Source organism: Anoplopoma fimbria, chromosome 17 (assembly GCF_027596085.1).
Source record: "Anoplopoma fimbria isolate UVic2021 breed Golden Eagle Sablefish chromosome 17, Afim_UVic_2022, whole genome shotgun sequence".
Lineage (NCBI taxonomy): Eukaryota > Metazoa > Chordata > Actinopteri > Perciformes > Anoplopomatidae > Anoplopoma > Anoplopoma fimbria.
This window is the reverse complement of record NC_072465.1, coordinates 19,564,848-19,592,174: the sequence shown is the minus strand read 5'-3', so window position 1 is coordinate 19,592,174 and position 27,327 is coordinate 19,564,848. Positions and strand designations below refer to the sequence as shown.

Genomic DNA, 27,327 nt, shown 5'->3' with positions numbered 1-27,327 from the left:
TTTCGCTTTGGCAAGAGTTTGATTATCCAATCATCTGCAAGATATTTTTCAAAAGTAACTGCCCTTTTCAAAACAGTTTCTAATGATGGCATCTCAGATGGTTCTGCGTAAACGTAAAGTTAGTCTCCACCAACTCCTGAGGTAAATATCTGGCTCTGCTAAATGCTCCACTATGTTCATCAATTAGTCACTAAATGTGTCTGTCCCACTGTTTGATAATAAGATAAAATGGGTACAATGGGTTTTTAGAGCGTTTCCATTGAAAGCAACTGCCTGCTGCCGCTAAAAATGACATTGAGGAGAGCTGTGAAAGTCAACCAAACTGGTACATTTTTTTCGACAAAAAAAAGAGCTGGAGGTCGATATAAAACTGTCAGAGTTTTACATCATCGGAGTTGTTGGTTTATCACTACGAACAAAACCTTTTCACAAACAAGTAGTCATCTGATCCATTGTCAATCTGAAAACCTTGACTATTGAAGCTTGCCAATGTCTTTTTCACTGTTACAAGATGTGTCGGAGACAACCGAAGAACCATATTGACTCATTCCGGCGTTCACTAAAATATGCAAATCCAACATTTAGATCAAGCGCTGCTTTGATCTTCCAAGGAGATTAGCGATGCATCTGATTTCCCTTTGAAACCTCTGAGAGGCGAGCAGCCAGCCAGGCAGCCTGCTGTGGAGAGCCTCTGGCAGCGGCCCGGTCAGGAGAGGGTTAATAACAATAAAGGGGAGGTTGGAGAAGCCTTCCTGACAGTCACGTGGGTTGTGCCGGGAAGCGGGGGTGGAGGAGCGGAGGAGCGGAGGAGGGTGGAGCCGGAGGAGGGGTCTGGAGCGTGTTGCCGTAGAAACAGAATTCTCAGTTGGCCGATGTGAAGTAAGAGGCGTCATATTAGGCGGTGACTGCAGTTAGATGCTGCTGGTGGTGTGAGGTGGGTGGATGGGAGGGGAAGGGGAGGGGAGGGGAGGGGAGGGGGAGGGGGTGACTCACACTGGAGGACGCACTGTGCATTCTAATGGATGGACCCACATTTGGACACACACATTCACACACACACACACACACACACACACACACACAGACTCACACACACCTTCATTGGCTACATCACCTACCGTCTCTTCCCTTATGTTAGAATCTCCCATTTTTCTACACTACATATCGACTACTGTACAGCATCGCCCAGCATTATCCTGCACCACTCTACTTTAACATATAATTAATTCATTATGTCAATGATAGATCCATTAGTGTTCGCCTTGATGGCTTCACTTGCATGCGTTGATAAAGGGCATCTATTAGAGGGAACCAAATGCTTAGACAGACCAGTAAACTATAGCCATGTAATTGGTGACGGCATAATTGCACGGCAAACGTAGCAATTAAAGCGATAATATGTGTAAACCATGCTCAAGATTATCATTGGATTAACTACACTTCCCAAATGCCCTTGAGTGTAGAGGATCACCAGCTGTTTCTGGGAAAGTGTTAATAATTATGCAGACCATTTTTTAGGCTGTTGTTTTGAGGGTCTTTCCTTTTGGCCGCAGGGAGATCAGTTTGTTTCTCATTAGATCTGTTGTGAGGAAGTAGTCCGTGATAATGAACTTTTTCTCTCAGGGACAAGAAAGCAGAAGCACTAACAAGATATTTTCTCAAACGCACAAATGTGAATCCTTAAAAGAAAAATTGTGATGCCTCAGGGTTGATAAGAGGCGATTAATTACAACAGCGGTGAGAATAAGACAACCAAAATGTGTAAAATCACTAATTATGTTTATGGATTCTCTTAATTCATGTGATGCATGCATCATGTATTTAATCTAATACCTGGATATAACATGTAAAGGCAATGAAAATGAATCTTAAGTGATGAAGTGAACAGAGGAGGAGACATTTTGTTCATTTTATGGTCATAAATCATTAATGTCATTTTGTGAACGTCATTTGGAAGCGTACAAATTTAAATCATCTCGTTTCTATACACATTTTTCTTTATTTAGGGGAGACTTGGTTATGTCAACTGATTTAACTTTTATAAAAAAAGACATAATATTTCTCTATTTGTGTCATAATTTACATTATTAATGTCCAGTGGTGAAAAAAAGCAATGAGCACAAGTAATGAGAAGCTTTGAACATTATTTGAAAATATATTTAACTTTTTTTATACTGTATGTTTCCTCGCAAAGAAATATATTGTCCTATTTTTGTTTTCCAGTTTACTATTTTACATTCACAATCGAGACAAGATACCCTCTGCGGTTCAAAGCAACCCCTGCAGTGTTATAACTCAGGGGAATGTGACGTACACTTGCCCCGTAGCAAATAATTGACTTTTTGATTGAGCGCTGCTTTGCTCTTCCTTTTAAGGAAAGCCAGGGCAGGCTCATTTCCCATCATCGCTGCATATAGAACTGGAAGCAGCAGGGAAGATCACAGGCAGTGTGACGTGTTCTCGGTCACCACCCACAGCTGGATCTCATGGTTTGAGACGAGCCAATGGGCTGGGGGGTCACGCTGGCTAGCTGTCTGATACAGTGCTGGCTGGTCAGGATCAACATTATCTTCAGTCTTGTTTGTTTCAGTTTGCCTGTGACCATGACTCATATCATTTTTGGGAAAAGGGGCAGCTACAGTACCAAACCCATCAAGGAAAAAAACCAAATGAAATCCTATATAACTCCTGATTATTTTGAGCAGTCCAACCAAAATATGATTATTTCTTCTCAGATAATTTTATTTGAAGGATTTTTTACACGACTGAAGACTTATCAGAGTCCATCTATATTTAAATTAATTTTGTTATGAGTCAGATAAATTAAAAGTTATTTGTAAATTAGGGGCCTTCTTGAAGAAAGTTCTACCTTTGTTTAGGTAATCTTAAATTGCACTTCATTCCTGCATATTGCCATCATTCTGTTATGATTCTATTGTATATTTTGTTTGTACTCCATACCATGCAATCATGATCTTGAGTCAATGTTTTCTTTTCTTTTATTGATGTTAAATTCTAAGTCTGTTTTTGACTTTTTTTTCTGTCTTTGACCGTGTATGCAGCTGTAGATTTCCAGTAATGTTCTGTCAACACACATCTCTTGTTAAAAATGAGATGATGTTTTTCTCATTTGCCTAATATATTCAAAATAATAAGAGATAGTGGCACTGTTTCCCTAAATTTGTACTCTGGAGGAATACCAGTCACCAATTATAAAAAGTTATGCTAATTAACCTCTTGACTGGATCACATATTACATGTATTAGGAGTAATTAATTCATCTGTAGGAAAGAAGTCAATTATCTTTTGTTACAATACTGTGATGGAAGTGATAGAGCATTTAGAATAAGTTATATATGACATGTGTAAAAAGACTATTGACGTCTAAAAAACAAGTAGCCAACGTCAAAAAACATCCATAGTGCATCATCACCAGGCGAGCTTAGCCTGTTGTTTCATGGAGAGCGCTGTCCATGGTGCTGATCAGGGCTATAAGGGCCTAATGGCAAGTGCAAAAACTGATATATTTACTCATTTAACCGGTTACTATGAATGGGAATAATGAGATGTTGAAAGTAGTGGGAGGTTTGAATAAAATGTTTAACTTTAGTTTGTTTTTAGTAAGTTTTTAATCTTACAATGTAATTATTATGAAACTAATAAAAAAACGTTATCTTTATTCTGACCTAAATTAACCGTTTTAGAACACACTCTGCAATAAAGTGATAGTATCTCCATTGATTTATTTCATGATTCAAACATTCATTCTATAAACGTTTTTGTTTTTTCAGCATGAGAAACTGTAACTGAAACAACTGGACCGTCTTTTCAAGAGAAACCCGACAACCTAACCCTCTGAGGTAAATGGAAGCCTCACTCAAATAATCAATGTTTATCGATTTAATTAAACTGAAATAAACAGATGTCAACGTGCCTGGAGAGATGGTGATATGTGACCAAGGCCGACCAGCTCAGCAGAATTACTAACCCACAGCGCCACCTTGCTGTTGTAAATTTAACCAACGTCGCATCAAATGTTTTACTGTTCTGCTTGACTAGATTCAAATCGTGTGGCCTTGGCAGACTCATTCTACCGAAAGACAGAAATTGCATCTCTAAAACTCTAAACTATCATCTGTCTGTGCATTATTATGTGTGTACACAGCATCAGATTATTGCATTTACACTGGACAGGATTTCCAGCATCGCAGCTATGATTCTTGCCCTGCAGGATACAAATTCTGCGATAAGTAATTGCAATTGATAAACCTACCTCTAACAGGATCGGTGTTATTGAATCCAACAACACAGCCGACTGGTTTCCACTGGTCGTTCGGTCTGTCCACACAGGAAAACCGTGAGAGCCGTATTGCCTCTTCAGGGTGAATACTACATTGGTCCCATCTGGTTAATTACCTTGTCAATAAACCTTGAAGGTAATACCGCGAGAACTAGAGTTGGCGGTGAGAGCTGAGTCTGACTTTCCTTAATGATCTCAACCGAGTTCCAATTTTGCAGCTCATATATGCCCGTATTTGTATTAACTATAATCCCTTGTACCAATATAATTAAATGCACACCTTTGGCAAGCATCATCATCGTAATAATAATAATACTACTACTACTACTACTACTACTAATAACAATAATAATAATTATACTACTACTACTACTATAATAATAATACTATTACTACTACTACTACTAATAATAATACTATTACTACTACTACTACTAATAACAATAATAATTATTATACTACTACTACTACTAATAATAATACTATTACTACTACTACTAATAATAATAACAATAATAATAATTATACTACTACTACTATTACCACTACTACTACTACTAATAATAATACTATTACTACTACTACTACTACTACTACTACTACTAATAATACTATTACTACTACTACTACTACTAATAATACTATTACTACTACTACTACTACTACTAATAATAATAATAATACTATTACTACTACTACTACTAACTAATAATAATAATAATACTACTACTACTACTACTACTACTACTACTACTACTAATAATAATAATACTATTACTACTACTACTACTACTACTACTACTACTACTACTAATAACAATAATAATAATAATTATACTACTACTACTACTACTAATAATAATAATAATAATACTACTACTACTAATAATAATACTATTACTACTACCACTACTACTACTACTAATAATAATAATAATAATAATTTAGCTTGCCCGATTTGCTTGGTTAGTAATGCAGCCAATACAATATTATGTATATAATATGTTGCTACTGATTTTTAGAAAAAAAAATTTTTTAAATGAAATATAGCCCAACTTACCTTTAGTTTTTTGTAGTAATATTTATACAGACTATACATTTCTGTTCAAGTTGTTTTGTAGTGTCGATAAGAAAATACCAGAGACATGTTACATATGATACAGTCACAACTCTCCATGTATGAGGGTCAGAGGTTTGTTTCCCTGCGCATAGCGCCCTCTGCCGTCAGAATACAGAACAATTCAGATAAACAAATAAATGATTCCACTTTGCAATTAAATATTTTTAGTAGATAACATGTTGTGCTTTAGCTCACTTGAATTATGTCACAATTATCATGGGTAGGTATACTTATTTTGATTAACAGTATAAACAAACAAATCAAATTGCCCCGGGTTTCTCCGGTTCCCAAAAACAGACGCACCACATCCGGTCCGGCTACCAAATCCTTCCGTCGCCAACGCGTCTTGTGCAGTCTCGTTTGAATGTGGCGTGCACGCATGATAGCACTTCATTTAACAAAAATCGCTTCTCAAGTTAACTACTGCAAACCAGCGAGTGTTTTACGACTGATAAGTTCACAAACTAGCTGCCATAGTTTGCTCTGTGTGCGACACATGTCAAGTCAACCGAAGAGAGTCCGCACCGCAAACATGCCCGCTGTAAAGATCGGAACTCACAACGGCAGCTTCCACTGTGATGAAGTCCTCGCCTGTTTCTTCCTCCGCCAGCTCCCTGAGTACAAGGTGGGTTCAGTATGCTGTGAAAGTAGATCCCAGAGACCTGATGTGTGGCTGTATTGTTCCTAAATATGCTGCTGTTTACTGCTGTTTTTTACTACTTCAGTTTAAAGCATGCTGGTGTTCTTTAAATCTGTTTCATTGGCTGACTTTTTGGAAGTTTTTATTTAATGTTTCTGTCACGCATGTGTAATTGTCTAACTTTCCACATGGGGGCGCTGCTGTACAGGTATATGGACCTCACAGAAAGATGACATATAGACATACAGAACCAGTCAAAAGTTTGGACACACCTTCTCATTCAACTACTTTGAAGAATCTAAAATATAAAACATATTCTGGTTTGTTGAACATTTGTTTGTTTACCGCATAATTCCATATGTGTTCCTTCATAGTTTGGATGTCTTCAAAATTAATCTACAATGTAGAAAAAAATAAAAATAAAGAAAAACCATTGAATGAGAAGGTGTGTCCAAACTTTTGACTGGTACTGTATAATAATTATTTTATAATCACAATTTGCATTTTATGAGAAATGCCACAGCAAAAGGACGCTCAAATAACCTAGGCAAAGTAGGCAACAGCTTGAATCCAATATAAACATGTTTACACATCTTCAGTTAAGTTATCAACCAATTTAGCATGAATACAATTTCCCAGTATTTATCAATAGCACAATACCTGATCCAAGTTACAGTTCCACCACCAAACTTAAAAACACAAAGGGAATTAATACAATAAAAACAAATAAAATCCTCTGTCACAGGATATATATTTCATGTAATACTTGTATATACAGTATGTTGTTGATATAATACATTTTCTTAAATGCATGATAATTCAAGGTTCATCCTCCTATTGGTGTAAAAATAATTTTAAAATGCAATTTTCTCATAAAGCAGTCTGGCTCAGTGATTTGCCCACATTTACTTAGATATGTAGTGATAACAAACACAGTATCAACAGTGTGGCAATATCTCTGACTATTCTCTAGGTCTACATGTTCATTTATGATCAGGTTAGAAGCAGACATTGTGCTTATTTGTCCAAAAATACTTCTTTATTTACATATTTTATTGTACATGCAATGTACACTGCCTCTTAAATGTTTTAAATCACCTGTTATAATTTATGTGTTTCTTCTTTACTTCAATAATGGCTATTTTAACATACAGTAAATAAATACAGTATAAGATCAGACACCAAATGTATTATTTACATTTGAAATTGTTTTGGCCCAAAAGGAGAAATAAATAAATCATTATAACTAACATTTGGTCAATGTCTACACACAATTTTATGAAAGGGGGGAATATTGCTGTAACCATTTTTCCTCCACATACCCTTCCAATTCAAGTTCGTTTTCCAGTTAATAAAAACTTAAGTGACCCTTGATCATTATTGAACAAAGGTGCAGTTGGGCTTTAAAGTTGTGTGAATATGTGTGCAAATAGGTGAATGACAGGCAAATTGTAATGCACTTTGTCTGGTAAAGTATAAAATTGCAGTCCATTTACCAATTAAATATTTTAGTTAGTCAGCCCATGTATCAGTCCATAGTATGTTCAGCTGACGTGCCTTCATCCAATTCCAATCGTGCTAGCAAAATAACGTCTATTTGTAAAAGAGGACTTTCTTTAACCTAAAAGCATAAAACACCATAAAACAAATATAGAGTAGTACTCCCAGTCACCTGACTGTACAGAACCAAGCTTTTGTGGCAGGCAAATCCAAACTTTTTATTGTGAGTATATGTGGGTAAACATTTAGGATTGTGCCTGGCTCTTTCCAGCTCAAAACCTGCTACAGGCCTGCCTGCAGTGGGTCCCATTAGGGTCCCATTCTAGTATATAAAGCTTAATGAATGGTCTTGGTAGAATTAATTTAAATACATTTGGTTCATGGATTGAAAGGGTTTAGAAAACCTCAATGTGGCGTCTACATAAAATCCAGATGTGACTTCTTTCTGGAAATTTGCCAGATGCTTGATAAAAGATGATAGAGGGTCTAAAAAACATTCTGTTTGTTGCACAGGATTCAGAGATCGTTCGGACCAGGGACCCGACAAAGCTGGCAGAGTGTGACATCGTTGTAGACGTTGGAGGAGAGTTTGACCCAAAGAGGCATCGCTATGACCATCACCAGAGGTAACTCTTCGGCAGTAAGCTGCTGCTTAAAGATTAAATTCAATAGGTTTTTGATTTCATTCAGTGTTCAAGTGTTTGGAATATGACTGGAATATGAATATGCATTGTTCATAACCTATCCTGTCGATCTCATTTTGGGTTAATTTTAAAATGGGGAATCATCATGTTTTTTAAAGAAAAATGAGCACTAAATTAATACTTTTTAGAAATGAATTACTAAGTTTCTCAGAGTAATTTTGTGGATTGTTTATTGCCTTTTAAAATAGCATTCAGGCCTTCGGAAAAATAACTTGATGATATCGTCTTTACATTCACAGATATTGTAATATTCATATGAATCATTGTAGGAGTAAGATGTGCTTATTTTCATATTTTTTTTAATTACTGAAGATAACTTTTCTAGGGATATATAACTACCCCGACCCTGTAAATCTTTCATTTGGGCTATTTTTAGAAATGTAACAGCTCAAATCACAGCGGCAGCTAATGTTGTAAATGGTGGCTTGTTCCATTTAGTGGTGCCAGTAAGCCATGGCATTGAGCCAGCCACTACAATACATTTAATGAATTACACCTGGGCTTTTACTGCTTTAATCATTTAGTCATAGTGTCTCCTGTGAAAAAAATACAATTGTGTAATCAGTTAGTAATTTAATGGAAAATTAAATTAATAAATGTATTTAATCAATTAGATTAATCGTGTCAAAGTACTTTGCAAATGCGTTGATTTGCTGCTTTTCTCCGTTTTTGTATTATGCAATTATCTTTGGCTTTAAGACTGTTGATCACAGCAACACAGATATTTCAAGACGTCTCCTTAGACACTGGCAAATTACAATGAGCTTTTTCCACTGTCTATTTACAAAATAATGAATTGGTAACAAACACAATCTTCAGTTGCAGTGATAAAAATGTCACCCTGGGCTTTGGGAATTTTTGAAAACATTTGTTTTAGACCAAACAATTTCAAAAAATAGATTTATCGATAATGAATATGATCTTTTGTCACAATTAACGCATTTAAGTGATTCTTATCCAAACATTTTTTTATTTATAAAATATGTTGACACAGTAAAAGAGGTGATTGGCCGATATATAATTATCCAATTTTTAAAACCCTAATATTAATATCAGTATTAGGCTCTATTTTGTATTGTTTTCAAAAAAGGGACATTTTTTTAGTAAATGTTGTGAGGCCTGTGGTCAAGAGGTATTAATAGACACATTATTCTTATAGACCTAGCTTCATGTTCTCATCCTATTTGCCGCGTCATGGCTTCCTGAACTCGAGAGTTGGAAATAAAACTGGATTTCAGACCTGTTGCTCATTCTTTTTGTGGTCCAGATAACAAAGTGTGCAGAATCATAACCCCTATTACAGTGTCTGTGGACCAAAGAAGAGAGAGTATATTTCTCTGTGACTTCTGTTCTGACATCCTTGAAGCACTCTAATCACATGGATCACGAAGGAACACACTCTAAGTTCCTTCCGAGTGATTGCATTCACTCAAAGTCTCATCACGTGGAGTAATCAGCCTATTCCAGTTGTCTTGTCAGTTTAATGTCCTGACGATAATCAGAGTTAGCATTTATGACCACGGTGATAAAGATATGCCAGGGCTCTCTCTTCCTGGCGGGTGGTTAGTGCTAATTAGCGCTCTTTCAATTGAACGCCCCCCTGCTGCTGATTCACGAGGCACAGAGGCTGCCGCAACACTGTCAGGGGCCGCAGGAGAATGTGGCTGTCACTCACATGCACCAATGAGGGCAAAACGGTTGTGATGGCGGTGATGGATGTAAGTGGGCCAGGGTACTGCAGGATGATGCAGAGGGAGATGACAAGAACAAGTTGAGTCCTCATTTCAATATAAAAACAGTGACCGTGCACAGATGAAGTTGACAGCAATATCAATACATCACAGTAAGAATTGTAAGAGCCTTAAATTAAACCGTCAAAGGAGGTGCTCGACATTTTAGGAAATACGCATAATCGCTTCCTCGTCGAGAGTTTAATGAGAAGATTGATGCGATTCTGAAATTCGTTAGCTTAGCTTAGAATGAGGACTGGAAACAGGGAAACCGCAAGAAAGCAAATGAGGGTATTTACAAAATGTGGAAATATTCCTTTAAAGAATGGATCAGGGACAGTTAATAAGGGATCTTTGCTTGTCTCTCATCCAAACGTTGGAACAGGGAATATAGAGTATGATCATTGGATAATGATAAGGCATGAGACGTTCTCCAAACACTGACTGAAGGTTAATAAAGCACAACAGATTCAAACTAGCAGGGAATGTGTTTGTGATTGCTTACGTTAGAAATGCACTCACTTCTTCCACTGTGCAAAGAAATATATTTTTGCAACAGTGACGTGTTTATGAATTTTGCAGTACCTTCATTAGGTGAGAAATTATATAGATTAACAGTTTTTATGCTGCTTTGTGTTTTGACGTTGTTTGAGTGGCTTCCACAAAGAAGGATTCATGGACACAGCAGTCCTATCTCTACCTGTATTCACCAACAATCTATCAAGTCTTTCAACTAACTTGGCTATTTCTGTTGCTAATCAACACATAATCTACGTGTCATTTGCACGAACAAATTACGTCCTGTGTGTGACATAACTCAACATGTTTACACAGTAAAAAACTTATACAGGCATTCTCTTAAAAATCTGATGCAAAATGTTTAATGGAATCCCTTATTTCACAGCAAGTTACAATTATTAAATTGTTCTTTAATCTTACTAAAATCATTAGTAAGAGATGAAGGGGTTAAACCAGCAATGAGCCAGAGATCATTACATTTCTGAAGCGTTCTTATAAAGTGATGTAGTCTCCTCTATAGTAGTGAAGGTCACAGTAATTGAATCAAAAAGGAACATACCCCTACATCTCCCTTTTTAAAGGGAAAGGAATTTTTTTTCATTTTTATTTTTATGCAACTCAATGTGCTATAAATAAACAATAAAAAGGAAAGGGCACAAACAAAGGAAAAATATAATATAAGCTAGAGTGAGGGATATTTAATAACACCTAAAACAAGAAGGGAAATATGATAACCAGATTGCCATTTCTTAATTGTTTTTAGCGATGTAATATATTTTTTAGTCTGAACAATTTTCTTTCACACACAGAAAAAGGAGGTAGCTGGAGATGAGTCTATGATTGGCAGGATACAATACAAGGGGTCAAGAACTGTTCAACTTTTGCTTGTTTACAACAAGAGGGAAAACCCCAGCAGTCAGAGAAGCATAGATGGTGGTTTGGAAAAAATGTTCTCACTGAAAATGAATTACAGTGCCCTCCAGAATCATTGGCACCCTTAGTGAATATGAGCAAAACAGGCTGTGAAAAAATGTCTTTGCTGTTTATCCTCTTGGTCTTTCACTCAAAATATTCACAAAAATCTTACCTTTTCATTGAAGTAAAATTATTGAAAGAAAAAAAAAAATGTTGACATTAAATAAACAAGGCAAACTAGGCAACATGTGTGCCACAATTACTGGCACCCCTAGAAAATCTCATGATTAAAATCTAACTGAAGTATAATTCCAGCCATATTTTACATTTTTAAGTTCACCTGTTTGATTAGGAACTCTTAAGTGGTCAACCATGACTTCCTGTTTCACTGGGGTACAAATATGAGGTGACACAGGCCAAATTCCCTTAGTCATTCATCACTATGGGAAAGACCCGAGAACACAGTGACGATGTGCAAACGAAAAGTTGTTGAGCTGCACAAATCAGAAAATGGATACAAGAAAATCTCTAAACAGTTGAAAATACCCATTTCCACTATCAGGGCAATAATTAAGAAGTTTAAAGCGACAGGAGATGTTAAGAATCAGCCTGGAAGAGGACGTGTGTGTACATTGACCCCACGCACCGTGAGGAGGATGGTTCGACTGGCAAAAGAATCTCCAAGGATCACAGCTGGAGAATTGCAGAGGTTAGTTGAGTCTTGGGGTCAGAAAGTCTCCAAAACTAGCATCAGACGCCACCTACATCACCACAAGTTGTTTGGGAGGGTTGCCAGAAAAAAGCCTCTGCTGTCAATCAACAACAAACTAAAGCGCCTACAGTTTGCCAAACGTTACTGGGACTTTCAATGGGACCGGGTTATATGGTCAGATGAGACCAAAATAGAGCTTTTTGGCAACAAACAATCAAAGGTGGGTTTGGCGTAGACAGAAAGATAGCCATACAGAGAAGCACCTCATACCTGATACATGATGTTGTGGGGCTGTTTTTCTTCCAAATGCCCTGGACATCTTGTTAGGATACATGGTATCATGGACTCCATCAAATACCAGCAGATATTAAATGAAAACCTTACAGCCTCTGCCAGGAAGCTTAAAATGGGCCGTGGTTGGACCTTCCAGCAGGATAATGATCCAAAACACACCTCAAAATCTACACAAAAATGGTTCACCGACCACAGAATAAAGGTTTTGCCATGGCCATCACAGTCCCCCGACCTAAACCCCATAGAAAATCTGTGGGATGAGCTGAAGAGGAGAGTCCACAAGCGTCGTCCGCGGAATCTGAAGGATCTGGAGAGATTCTGCATGGAGTTCCAGTGCCATGTGTTCACCAACCTCATCACGCATTATAGGAGAAGACTCAGAGCTGTTATCTTGGGAGGCTGCACAAAATATTAAATGAAGGGGTGCCAATAATTGTGGCACATATATTTTTGAGAAAAATATTTGTTTCATGATAAGAATTTAATGTTTCTTTCAATTGTGTTACTTCAGTTAAAGGTTAGATTTTTGTGAATATTTTGAATGAAAGATCATGAGGATAAACAAAGACATTTTTTCGCATCTCGTTTTGCTCATTTTTACTAAAGGGTGCCAATCATTCTGGAGGGCACTGTAAATCAATACCATGCCAGTCATTTTGACAGAAGCAGTGCAATGAAGTTGAATAGACTTTTTGTGATATTATTTTGAAAAGTCGACTTTCAAAGCTCATGAAAGCCCACGCTGTGCTCTGATACAGTTTCTGTCCTTTCTGCAAGCTAAATTTCCCATAATTCTAAGGGAGTACTGGGCTCAGAGTGATTGGGAGATTACTGCTATTCTTTTCATAAAGTGCTTGAGTTTCTTGACTCACTGTTTCTCTTGTGATGCTCTGAATCATCATTTTGCCCACAGTAAATAGTTTGCAGTAAAGCCATTCTGTGTAATGACATAGTGATTAGCATGAGGAAGTGGTGCAGCTGGTGCAATATGGAAAACATGGTACAATATATTTTAGGCATGTTTAGATAATGCCAAGTAATACTTAATTCTTGCCTAAATATTTCCAACTCTTAGTGTTGCTTTACTCCCTTACCTTGAGTTAGTTCTGTGTGCTATATGCTGGTTTGCCATCTTGGCTTCACACCACCAGTTTGATGGTTTCTGTTTGGTAAGCTGGTTGTCATTTCCCTCTATAGCTCATTTACTCTCATCTCCTGATAATCAGCATAGAAATGCCTCAGCTCGGCCAATTACTCCGTTAATGGCTGTGATTATCCCCTGGTTCCCTAGCATGTCACTCATTCATTTGACGGTCTGTTTTCCGCTGTGCTGCAGCCCAATCATCCTAATTAAGTCTGAATTAAATGACCAGCAGTGGCTGGGTGCTGGAGCCCACCCATCTCAGCACGTGGCTGAGGAGAGACCTCCGGTGGCTTCTATTCATGTGTGCTCACGCTTACTAACACGCCAGAGCACGCTTTCAGCTTCTCCAGTCAATGCAAACTGGCTCTCTGAAGCTGTGGAGAATATTTATGGATGCAAGTGACATTTGATAATCTACAGCATAAATATGTATACAGTGGACATTTTATCTAATAGTCTGTTTATGAGCAGAACGCTAATGTTTAATCTCCCAAGCCTTGGTTTTAGCGTTGAGTGTAATTTGCTGTTGGACCATGCAGTGTTTTTCATTTTAGCATTAATATAAGCTGTTTTTACATTTCCTTTGTGTTAGAGACATGGCTGCAATACAAGAGTACTCTTATGACACATGTCAGCAAACAAGTTGCTCACTTCCGCTCATACTTTTGTATGATTATTTCTATAATCGATTTATCGTCAACAAAATGTGACAAAAATAGTTACAAATATCGATCACAGTTTTCCTAAAGCCAAGGATGGTGTTTTTGAATTGCTTGATTTGTCGGAAAAACAGTCTATAATCAGATATTAAGTTTACAATGGTATAAAACTGTGCATTTTTAAAACCGAATGATTAATGGCTCAATTGAAAATAATAATCGCTAGATAAATTGATAATGAAAATAATTCAGCCCTTGTTTAGCTGTTAATTACGATAAACCTCTTCTATATTGAACAATTACATACAGTATAGGCTGAAACGTAGGACTAGCATTGTACATACTGAACAAGCTGTTTTTATATATTGGACTTTTTCATGCACTGTGAATATAATATTGTTAAATATCCATTTCTGTTGCGGTCTGCTAACATAATGTCTTCCCTCTCTTCAGGACCTTTGCAGAGAGCTTCCACAGCCTGTTTCCAGAGAAGCCATGGGTGACCAAGCTGAGCTCAGCAGGCCTGGTCTACGTACACTTTGGTCGTCAGCTGCTGGCCCAGCTGACGCAGCTGAAGGAGGGCGACAGGCAGCTGGAGGTGCTCTATGACAAGGTGAGAGGAGGAAGACGATGGATTTACTGTAGACATTGGATCAAACACTCCTTGGAAACAGATGTTTTCCCTCGACTCACTCATAGCAAAATGGCTGATGAATTGAACCTAAACACTGATTTCATTTCATAAGAAAATATGTTTCTATTAAGATGTAAAGAGGAAAGCTAGGTCGTCAGTTTCTTTGGCAAAATGAAATCACAATGGACTGAAAGGACACTTACTTTCTGCATTTCGTCCATGGTGGTTATTTTAAAACCAGAAATCATTCAGTTGCTGTGTGTAGAAAATGCAGAATGTTTATTGTTAAAGATTATTAAAAGTCTTTGTTGAATCCTCCATTCTGATTGGTCAATTACACCTGTTATTGCGTCATAGCAGACCGCTGCTATGAATAACAGCTTGTTGCTATGGACGCAGTTCGGTTCTCCGTACAGAGCAATTGGACAATTATATTATAGTGGAAACAATAAAATGATTTTTGGATCAATAAAATCATTTAAGGATCAATATTTTGTGTCAAAGTATTGGAGTAGTGGATCATTTACAGCGAGCGGGTCATTACTGTACAATGTACATCACTCTACTTTATCCCTTACTTAGTTTGTGACATTTTGCCTTAATCCAACAGTTAATAGAGGGGATTATGAATAAAAACACATAGACGGGATGTGGCAAAGTTCACTGTACACTCCACTGGCTGACTAAAATATTTAATGTATTTTAGTCAGCCAGCAGGAGGCCTCAGAACACAGAACATTTTGACATATAGGCTCATTAAGCCAGCCAAATCTTAGTTCAGCCATAAATATTAGCACTTTTAACTCGTATCATCACTGGCCTTTTGATGTGCAAGTTTGTTTTAAGCCCCAAATAATCCTTTTACTCACGGCTGGTGCTCTATTTATTTTAGGATGATGCGTGTCTCGTCCTCTGCCAGTTTAGCCGAGCTGAATCTCTATGTTTTGCCCCAAAATTTAGTTCCACTTGTAAAATGTCAGCTGTTTGTTGATTGACCTTCCGATGTACCGAGTAGTTGACTTTTCAGCCCTGAATATGTCTCCACTTCTCTCCTCCTCTTCCACTTCTTTCTGCAGCTTTGCCTTTGAATTGTAAAATGGCAGCAATTTGTCTCTTCCTTTTGGTTTAATGATCTAGCCTTACACTTTAGCCCTCAGTGACTGCCCACACACTGTGACCAAATGGATTTCAATCAGAATAATTTAATCCCAGTACATTACTCTCTACTCTTTCTTCCTTTTTAAATTTAGCATAAACATTAAAACAGCCGATTCCCATGTCATTACAGGTTCCTAACCTCTCCTGTCATCTGTCTCTTTCAATTCCTTGCAGCTGTATGATAACTTTGTGGAGGAGGTCGATGCTGTAGACAACGGCATTTCACAGTGTGACGGAGAGGCCCGCTATTCTATCTCCACCATGCTGAGCACACGTGTCGGCCACCTGAACCCAAGCTGGAACAGCACGAGTCAGGACACTGAGGTGAGGGATTGCATGATGTGTGAATGTGTACTCGCCCTAAGCACACAGACCGGTCTGAGGTATCTTTAGTAAAGGTGTGGGTCATGTTTCTGTGATGTAAGATAATATAAGAGGATTTAAGAGCCTCTGGGTCTTGTAGTTTCAATTTAAAGACCAAATGACTTCACAAAGAATAGAACAACAGGAAAACCCCTGCAAATATTTCCTATTTCCTTTTAACTTTTAGGATTACAGGGTTGGGGTCTGAGTTAAATGTCTGATACTTAAACAAACTAGAAATGGTAATGTCATGTGACAACCAGCTACTTAACAACAGAAGGTTTTATGACTATTAAAGGCTGTGCTCTGTGGATATTGTAAATATGTGTTTTATAAGTGCCTAGATTTCTACTGTATGACTCATGGACACTCATGGGTATCACTGTGTGTAAAGTGTTGAAGAAAAAAAACCCCACAAGAAACACAACATAACAGTGACTTAATGACAAACACAATTATTCTAATATTCCTACCTGGCAACTAAATTATTCCTAGGACATAAACAGGCCTTGTGTCCTCTTCTCCTTTTGCTCTCCTCAGACCACAATACGCATTTAACATTCAATTTCATAGGAGTTATTTTTAAATGTTGATTTATTTGTGGACTGATGGAATACGAGGGGATAACATGTTCTAAGACTTTGTTCGTTATGGCTTAATATGCAGATTAGTTTCCCAATAATTTGTTTGGCAAATAAACACATTTTAAATCCCAAGCTGACATTTTTTTTTGTGACCAACCAACTGTCCAAATACCCAAAGAAGTTGAGTTACTTTTGCGTAAGACAAAGAAGAACAACAAATCCTCACATTGGAGAGGTTGGAACTGGGTATATTTGGCATATTTGCTTGAAAAATGACAATTAATTGATTTTAAAAGTAAATATTTTAACTATAGCTGGTGCTTATTTTTCAGTCAATTGACTAATCACTCAATCCCATTATTGTTTCAGCCCTACTTATATGAAATGTGATGCCAGTCATACAATAAAAAAACATCAACTCAAAAAACCAAAAGGTTTTTAAAACCTAAGTTACATCAGCACAAACTAATCCAAAATACTCAAAATGCAACAATAAAACTAAATTTTTAGTTGATGACTCAATAACTTAATTTTGCACCACAAACAAGCCCTGTTAACTGAAGTCTTTTTTTGTGTTTTACACCTTAATATTTAACAGAAGGAACCTAAAAAGACACACATATGAAACCTGCAGTGAAACAAAAACACAGATAGGTTAAGAATGTTGTGGTAAACAGAATAGGTGCAAATCAGTGCAATTGTTGTTCAGTGGTCATTTTTAGAGCCGTACAAAAACAAGAGGCCCAGAAATGGCTTGTGCGACTTTTCTGTCGTTAGTGCTTGAGGGGGAAGCCTGCTGGGAAACAGCACCTGATTTTCTGCATGATGATACTTGCAGCCTGGTTTTGCATATATGTTGACACATTTATTTTTTTCCCCATCGTCGTGGCTGTCTCAGTGGAGTAGCTGGCCTATTTGTTTTGTCACATTTCAGTTCACATGATTATAATTCTTGTCTTTACATTACATTACATTACAGTCATTTAGCAGACGCTTTTATCCAAAGCGACTTACAGGAAGTGTATTCAACATAGGTATTCAAGAGAACTACTAGTCACCAGAAGTCATAAGTGCATCTCCTTTCTTAAACAAGCATCTTAAAGCATAAGCCAGAGCAAAGGTATAGTGCAGAGGCAAATTACTACGAGAACAATAATTGCAACAGACTAATACGAATATAATAAGTGCTACAAACTACTACGAATAGGATAAGTGCAGTAAACAAATACGAATTCAATAAGTGCAGCGAACTGATACGAATACAGTAAGTGCAACAACTAATACGAATGCAATAAATGCTACGAGGAAGACTCAGGGTAGTACTTCTTGAAGAGGTGAGTTTTCAGTCTGCGCCTAAAGATGGGCAGTGACTCTGCTGTCTTCTGCCACTTTCCTCCAATTACAACTCTGAGGGATCACAAAACGGGAGAAATGTTTGTGTTGAAAAATGTTTGATGGTAGATTTTACCTGGTGAACTCTCAACAGTGGCTGATTCTGATCATTCAAAACCTAATAGATGTTATTTATCTTTGCCATACTCCACTGTTAAAATTCAAGGATACCACAGCTCCCACAATCGGATGCATGCAGATGAGACTTCTGCCTGTCAAACTGTGTGTGTTTGTGATAGCACGTATCTGTGTCTGTCCTTCTTTCTCTTGCTTTCTGCCCATGAGACCATGAGGAAGTGAGCTCAGGCGAGTCTTTGTGCAGGACATAACGAGAGCTGCTGAAGCAGGGCTGCAAGGATTAGTGTGCAGATGGTTGGTTTCTGGCATGCAGTCTCACTTAAAGTATTTGACATCAAACTGAATTGGATTTCAGAGGTGGTGTAGTAATGACGAAAGGTGAATGATCATGAACTATGAGCAATTCTTTTTTTTTTTCTTTTCATCAAAATGACATCCAAAGTCGAGTCAGCTGTCGAAAAAATTCTTACTTCATAATACGATATTACTCTCACATTCTTACAGTGTATTTGATGCATGTATTTATACACATGTGTTTACCAGGAGGGTTTCAAAAAGGCCATGAAGATGGTTGGGGAGGAGTTCCTGGACCGTCTGGAGTACTACCAGACTTCCTGGCTGCCGGCTCGTGTGGTGGTGGAGGAGGCCGTTAAGGGGAGGCATCAGGTACAGAACTGTCCAATCTAATGTTGGATGTGCATGTTTTGGTTTTATATTTTGTCCTTTGTGAGGACATTGTAACTTGGCACTTTGGTCCTGAAAAAAAAAACCTTTCTGAAGCTGCCAAAATTGATTGTATATCACTTTTGTCACCTTATTTTAAAGAAATACTGAAGGAAATTAAACAATTTTTAATGCGTAATTCATTAGGAGAAATGGGTCTCATGCTTTTTCCTTCTATGAGTATATGTTAAATTATAATGATATATTGCTTTTTTTTAAATTTTGCATTATTGTAATGTAAAGTATGTTTGGGTGAAACAGCAATTAATACCAAACATACCAATCACCAAATAATGATTGATCCATCATTGTAGCAAAGTATGGAGCAAGCAAGAGTCTTTAGTTTAAGACATTAAAAAGCAATTTGGCAATAAAAAAAAAAATATTTACTCTGTAAAAGATCATATGCAGGCTTAAAAGAAATGTAACTGATTAATGAATGACAAATTGGTGATTTTTTTTCTTCTTCACAGGTTTGTGTAACTTTTGTATTCTTTATTGAAAGTCTTTAAAGTTTTGATTCACTCTTCTGGCATTTTCTGTGTTTTCTATGCCAAAAAATAAAGCTGTTTGGCTCCAAATGTTTCCAGTTAGACCATATATTATACTTTTGAGTTCAAGCTGATGTTTGATTATTTTCTTCTCTTTGTCCTTACTTTCTAAGAAATCCCAAATGACACAGAAAACTGCTGTTGCCTCTCTATTGTCCTTTATCCTGCACAGTATTAACACACAATTTATGGTTCTCCTCTCGTTTCTAGCTAGACCCCAGTGGGGAGGTGGTAGTGTTCTCCCAGGGCGGGTGTCCCTGGAAGGAGCATCTGTTTACCCTGGAGAAGGAGCTCAAAGTGGAAACGCCCATCAAGTTTGTCCTTTACCCCGACCAGAGCGGACAGTGGAGGGTCCAGTGTGTCCCGGCGGGGCTCAACACCTTCCAGAACAGGTGATATTTTAAATATTCAAAATACAAGATCTACAAATGAGACTGCTTCTATGGCTGGTTTAATTTGATTAAAGGTTATTTAAACTGCATTTCTGGCTCACGAGTTGCACCTAGTGTTCTAATATGTGGGAGGAGCACCTTGCACAAGTTACCTTGGCAGAAATTAAACATTCAAAACTCGCAGGAATGTTTTGACACTGACTCGCACACTAGAAGTTCTCCCAGACAGGTATTTTTCTTCTTATTTTTAACTTTGGTGCAAAACACAGTGACAGGTACAGCTCCAGAGTCTCCCAGACGTGTTGAAATACGTTGAGGCCTGGTGATGGAGGCGAATCATGATGAATGATTTAACTTTCATGCTTGTCCGACCATTTGACAACTACTCACGGAGGATTGACGTGTCATCTGGTGAGAGACAAACTCCTGCTTGGATAGAAATACTTGTTTAGCAGGACGACGATAATTTTTACACAGAAGTTTTGTTCTCGCATTGCTCTCTAAGGAGTTCAAAGTAACAATCAAACAGAGACACCTGAGCCCTTTTCCCCACTCGGTTGTTTTTCTTTTCCTAATGTGAAGCGTTTCAGCTGATGCAATCTGCACCCTCCCCGTAGGATGAAGTAAAACCCTACAAAATGCACCTTTAAGGCATACTCCTCATATTTCTGAGGATGCGTTTTAAAGAATGTGAGCTTCACGGTCTATGGAACAACAGTCTCTTCAGTATTCACCGTTGTCTAATCAGGACCCTCTAAAAGATTATTAGCAAAACAGATTATACTCTGATCCTCCAGAAATCTCAGTTTCGTCTGAGCCTGCATGGTCTGCTTTGTAAAACATGGTGGAGCAGCATTTATTTTATATGAATAATATATCTGTAATAATCATCCTAAATATCTAAATTCAGCTTGAACTCTAACGCCATTACTTTTATCAACATTTAAGCCTTTTTTTCCCAAAACCTTCTTTCATTGTCTTGTCCATCGCTCTTGTGTATTTTCCGTCCTTTCCTGATATGCTTTTGCTTTTTAAGCTTTTAATGCATCATATGCCTTAGACACTGTAAATTGCTTTGTATTGTGTTTGAGCCCTTGCCTTACATTTCCGTGTGCATCAGTCAATGCTTCTGTTGCAGTGGAGCTTTTCCTGCATCTTTTAACATAATGCGGTCCTTCAAACCCTCAAGCTTAACACTTAAGTGAAAGACGCCTCACCCATGCTCATTAAATCATGTTAGTATTCTTGCCTTGTCACTCTGTACGTAGTGACAAGACGGAGACCTTCTGTGTGAATATGTCAGATGGTTCACACCTCGGAAGTCTGTTGTTTGATACCTCTAGAGGGGGATTGTTTACCTGAGGAGCCTCTTGAGTACCGACCGACGACGCTGCTCTAATAACGTCATCAGCCTCCCCACAGGAGTCCTGTAGTAGGTGTGGTGTTTGACTGCATCCCAGCATACAGCACACATTATGAATGTGGCCACGGAAACCTTCTACGTGCTTATCCCGTGGGGATGAACCTCTTTTGTAGCTCCTTGCTTTAAAGCGTTTACCATATTTGTAATCCTGAACATGAGCTGTTGTGTAGAATGCCTCAATTTGTGTTTGGTACAGAAAATCCCCCCTGCAGCCGTGTGGCTTGATTTTTATTTATTTTTTCATGCTGGGTTTGTAGAGAAAATATCCCAGCATGAAAAAAAACATGCCTTGAAGCACAGGATGGCATCGAGAAGTTCTCGCAGCTGGTGTCTTTATTCAGCCAAAGTTTTGGCAAACTTTATTTGAGTGAAAAGACATTCACCACTATACCACAGACAATTTGAGTCGCAAATCTCCTCTTGCATATTACATGACTTCATGTTTTCAAATAGTAGGTAACATGTTGTGACAATGAAGTAGGCTGCCACTAGAAACTGTGCTTCTGCCTTCTCCGACAAAACTCAGGGTGAAGTGAGGTTTCTACTACAGAGACAAATGCTGTTCTGGCACGTCTCTGAGCAATCGATTGTGATGATATTCTATAAATGCATGCAAATTTATCCTCTTAAAAAATACTGTATTAAGTGCACCATGCTGCTTTACGATTTGTCTCTGATTCGGGTTTCTGCACATCATTGAAGTTTGTATGAGACATTTTTTTTGTTTTCTTTATACAGTCATTAAAATTAATAATTGGTACATTTTTCCGTATCAGGCCTTATTGCATCACTTTATCTATGTTCTCTCCTATTCTCCGGTCTTGCGCTTAAATGATGTACGTCATTTCTAGAACCTGTAATGTTTGGTGGAAGCACTTTTACAGTTTTTGGACGCTCATCTTGGTGTGTGATACTGAGATATTTTAAACTATCATTTCTTAAGAATGCACAATTATAAAAACAGGATTAAGGATTCATTCGAGCACTAAATGTACTTGGCACTGAATGACAATTCTTTGGTTGATGCAAGTTGCTGTTTTATTTTAATTTAAAAAAATGTAATGTTGTAAAAGAAAGTCTGTTATGTTTGTTGTTATGTGGTGCTTGTGCGTAACTTTTGACGCTGACATCTTTGCCAGGATCCCCTTAAAAAATGAGACTCAAAATCTCAATGGGATTATCCTGGGTAAACAAATTAAAACACAAAATGGCTACACCAGAGATTTAAACTTGCAGCCCTATGAAAATGAATGCAGATAATACTTTAGAGAGTGTGGACTGTCTGTCTGCTTTGTCATCTGGCATCTGTTGAATGTCTTTCTGTCTCTCACACAATTATTTTCCTAAACTGTTTTGTGGAATTGATCTTATTTGAATCGAGGGTTCAACCCAATAATTTGAATCGAGGGTCTAAAGGTTAAAGCCCTCTGAGATAAATGTGTGAATTTAGTCTTTAAAAGTCAAATTGACTTTACAGATGTGTACTTCAAGCTAGGCTTTAGACCTTACTATCACAGCAGTTGGTCTCTAAGCCACTATTCCACCTGACCACCAATTTTCTCGGTGTCTTGTAACCTCTGACAGTATGTGCTTTTATCTTGGTTTGACTGGTCTCATTATAAGGAAGAGTGTTTTGATTCAGTCCCAGTGTGACCAGTGGCTGCTCTGCCTCCTCTTTTCATCTCTTTCCATCAGGTCCCCTTGGTTTTGACACCCATTACTTTTTCATTTCTGCCTCTCACTGTCTCTCTTTTGTACAGTATTTCTGGCACTGCCTTAAAATGACCCTCTTCCGTTTTCCTTTGCTCTTTTCCCATTAATCCTATTTCTCCCCCTCATCCCCCTTTCCCCCTATCTCGCTGCCTCACCTTTCACACCTTCCGTCCCTCCCTCACCGCATCCCTCCGCTAGACCTTTCTTCCCCTCTGCTGCAGAATCTCATCACAAAATGAAAAGACAGGCACGTGTTTACGGTTGAGAAGCGCCACAAAGATTTTGATCTAACACAAACATGGCGGTTGGTGTGGAGCTACATGGGAACGATGGCTCGTGAGCTGGATAAAACAACATATCTCCAGATGGCTCTTTCTCTGGGTGGCCTGCTTCCTCCCAGCGGGCGTGTGCCGACTCTGCGAAAGGGGTGTTGTTATCACCTGTGTCCCTGCTACTGCACCTGGGGGGGGGGAAAGGTCTATTTTTATCACATTGCTAAGGAAATGTGAGCCGGGAGTAGAAGCAGTCCTCCTCTGAGATGTACTGTAAAGGATAATACTGGAGGTTGACTGCAATATGAGCTGAGCCAGAACATATTACTCTATTTCTGGAGAAACCTACTGACCGCTGTCACACGTCTCTGCTGTGCCTCTGTATTCAGGCTTCAGCTAACGGTTATTTTGTTTAATTTTAATAAAATAACAGATAACAGTGAAAATTACCATCACTATTTCCTAAAGCCCCGAGGTGACGTCTTCAAATGTCTGACAATGAGTCCAAATTTAAACATTCCAATCAACTCAATTCAATCACATGAGTTAAAGAAAAGCAGAAAATCTTCACAAATGAGAAGCTGGAACTAGAAATATGTGTGACTGTGCTTGCTGGAAAGAGTATTAAAATTATTGATTATCAGAATAGTTCTGAAATGATTGCATACGCTATAAAATATATATTTTTATCAAAATATTCAAAGCTTTTGTGTTTCTGGCTTGAAAAATTGTAGTGATGAGTGGTTCAAATTGAAATGATTATGCACGTTTATCCCTCATCTTTAGCCTTGTAGTGTATCAGTTGGTTTATTCTCAGTGATATATTGGCCCATGTTTAATGGAGGTGTTAAATCTCTTATGTAGAGATTGTGTTAATGAATTACGAGTCAGCAAACTACAGGAGGGTTTAACACCTCCGTCTCTTGTTATTGTCCAGCAGAGGAAGACTGTAAAACCACTAAACACACGGAGTAAATAGTTTATGTTTTAATGACCTCTTATCTCCAGTATGTAAAATCATGAGTAATGTTTTTTTTTTTTCCTTCTATTTAAGCACTAATTCACAATATCTTGCTATGGTATCATGGTGGTCTTGGAAAGGTCTTGAGAAGTTAATTTGCTTATTGTGGTCTTATTTTTAGACCGATCATCTTGAGAATCGGAGCTTCCTGGCCTATCATAGCAACAAGTCATCCCCCTCCTACTCTTTCTCTCATTACCAGCCCTGTTGACCTTTCCTCTGGAGCTCGTTTCCAGCCATACTGTGGAGCTATCGATTGGTTGTTTCATTTGAGAGGGATTAGGGGTTTGCCATGCTTTTTATTCCCCAGGTTGTGCTGTGACGGTCTTAAGAGATCTTGCAGACTTGAGATAACGGCATTGAGAGTAGACTTGCAGTTTCACTGCACATGTGAATCATTTGACATTATGGTTCCGATGTGAAGCTCCTCGCTCTCTGACTATTATAGTTTTAGTAGATGTTGTATAGAGTGGCAATAAATATTCAAAGGGAAGCAGAGTGGGAAAAGAACCCTTCGAAATAGTGAAGAAGGAAAAAAAAAAAAAAAAAAGCTTTTTCAAAATGCTGCCGTGTTTGACAACCATGTCACTTTATTTCTGACACGTTAGACTGTACAGTTCCATAATTCATCAAGCATGTGACAGAGAGAGTGAGGGGTCTGATGTTAGCATGACTTTTTGAGAAACTTTTTGGCAGATTTAGCATGGTTTTTAAGGCTTTTACAGTCTCTTATTTTAGAAGCAGTGGATGAACGAGAGATAAGCGATTTTTAAATCAGTATAAAATCATAGCAATCACCATTGCTAAATATGTCGATACTTTTAAGCACTGTAGTAATGGAGATAATAACCCCATCAATGAAATAATGTGACATACTTTGACAAAAGAGAGCAGGTAATGTGTTTTAAATGACACGCCTGCTGTAGACAGAGGTGTATGCCACACGCAGTGGGTGGTAAATGAGCTGCTCTACATTTTTATGAATTTTCAGCCTCCGTACGTTGCATCCAGAGACATTTTGTTGAGGCCAGCCCGTGAACCCTTGCAGAGACAATCTTTTTATCTAAGATTGCCTGTTGACTCCGCTGCCATAGCATGGCTCAGATGTGCCCATCTGGATTTTCTACATTACGGGGGAAGAATCAAGCTCATTGTAATCGGTTTATTTGCCGGGGCAGCTTGTAGTGGTGTTATGTGTGACCGGGTCACTGCATTTCAGGTCAGGAAATCAGCATTTACTAAAGTAATGTCTTTGTGCAAAGTCACGCTGAAATAAACTACGAAAATCAAACTCAGCGGTGTTATTGTTGCAGCTTCATTTAGATTTACTCTGTTGTTTTATTGATGTTTTGTTGATGGGCGGCTGTGGCGTAGTGGAGAGCAAGGTAGTTCTCCAATCAGAGGGTCGGTGGTTCAATACCCGGCTTCGGGATGTCGATGTGTCCTTGGGCAAGACACTTAACCCCAAGTTGCTCCCGAAGGCTTGCCATCGGTGTGGACTGGATGTTGCATGAATGTTAGTTAGAGTCTGATGGTGGCACCTTGCATGGTAGCCTGTCATCAGTGTGTGAATGATATGTAATATACTACTGATTGTAAGTCGCTTTGGGTAAAAGCGTCTGCTAAATGACTGTAATGTAATGTAATGTTTTGTTGACATTCATCAGTCCAGAGTAGTTTTTTGTTGTTGTTGTTTTTCTGGTTGTGCAGACATTCACAGCACAGTGTGTTTTTACCAAAGTGTCGACAGGAAGTGAGCAGCTGACCACACAGCGTCCATCTGTAAGCCAACTTGCCCTTCTGTCTTCCTGTCCCAGGCTGTCCCTGCTCGAAGAGTGGCGCGGCGTTCGCGATGAAGCGCTGTCTGAGCTCAGCGGGATTAAGGGCTGCGTCTTCGTCCACGCCGGAGGCTTTATTGGCGGGAACAAGAACCAGGAAGGAGCCCTGGAGATGGCCCGGAGGACCCTGCAGGCCGCCGCCAAGGCCCCTGCAAACGGAAGCAGCTGAAGGTTCAGAGAGAATAGCCAACAGCACATTTTGTTCTTAGGGTAAGCCTTTAGAGAGGATGGCAAGGATTAAAATGTTAATTTGCTATCTTGCAGCTTGTTTGTCCCAGCTTTCCAGGGCTAATGTTGTTTTGTTCTGTCTTGCCAGGGCGGGGATGGTATGGCAATTGCTGCCAAATAACCTTGGCCCACCTCCCAAAATACCTACAGTATTTACCAACACCAAGGCTCACTCTGAATCATTATTTTGACTCATGTTTTTCTTCCTTTGTTCTTATAAATGTGCGAATAATGTGTTGTTCTTTTGCAATTAAAGACTATTTGGATTACCCTCTGGTCTTTTGTAATCATTTCATTATTGGGTTGAATCCAGAATTAAAGTGACAGTTTTTTCCCGTTCTGCTCACGTCTCTCTTCTGTCACCATCAAGGAAATGTAATGCAGGCAGTCTGGCCGACCATCTCCAACATCTTCAAAGCCGGTTAATACCACGGCCTTACCTTTTTAAGGGTCGATTTATATAGACGCCTGGACAGTGGTTCACCCTTTCATTTCCAGCATCCTGACATTAGCTGTTGCACTACAAAGAGATACAGAGGCTACTTCCGCCGGCTGCCACATCAAAGAGTTAATAATGAGGCCTGATTATTTCGGAGGAGCTGCATTTACAAATGCCACAAAGAGGTCCTTCTTATAGCAGCCGGTGTCATGACAAGGTTACCAGCAGTTGGAAGAGCCCTACAGTCGAATTCCCTGTAATAAAGTCGGGTTGTGTCTTGA

The 27,327-nt window shown here is 38.5% G+C and overlaps 1 protein-coding gene across 1 annotated transcript; it reads left to right on the top strand.

Annotated features, from left to right (window-relative positions):
* Positions 1–5,736: 5,736 nt before the first annotated feature.
* On the top strand, positions 5,737–26,871 carry myg1 (myg1 exonuclease). The gene is made up of 8 exons (XM_054617303.1): positions 5,737–6,045; positions 8,074–8,186; positions 14,691–14,850; positions 16,204–16,353; positions 18,990–19,112; positions 19,931–20,112; positions 26,359–26,589; positions 26,696–26,871. The coding sequence occupies exons 1-7, from the start codon at positions 5,785–5,787 to the stop codon at positions 26,546–26,548; spliced, it is 1,179 nt and encodes a 392-aa protein (XP_054473278.1). The 5' UTR covers positions 5,737–5,784; the 3' UTR covers positions 26,549–26,589; positions 26,696–26,871.
* The last annotated feature ends 456 nt before the right edge of the window (positions 26,872–27,327 follow it).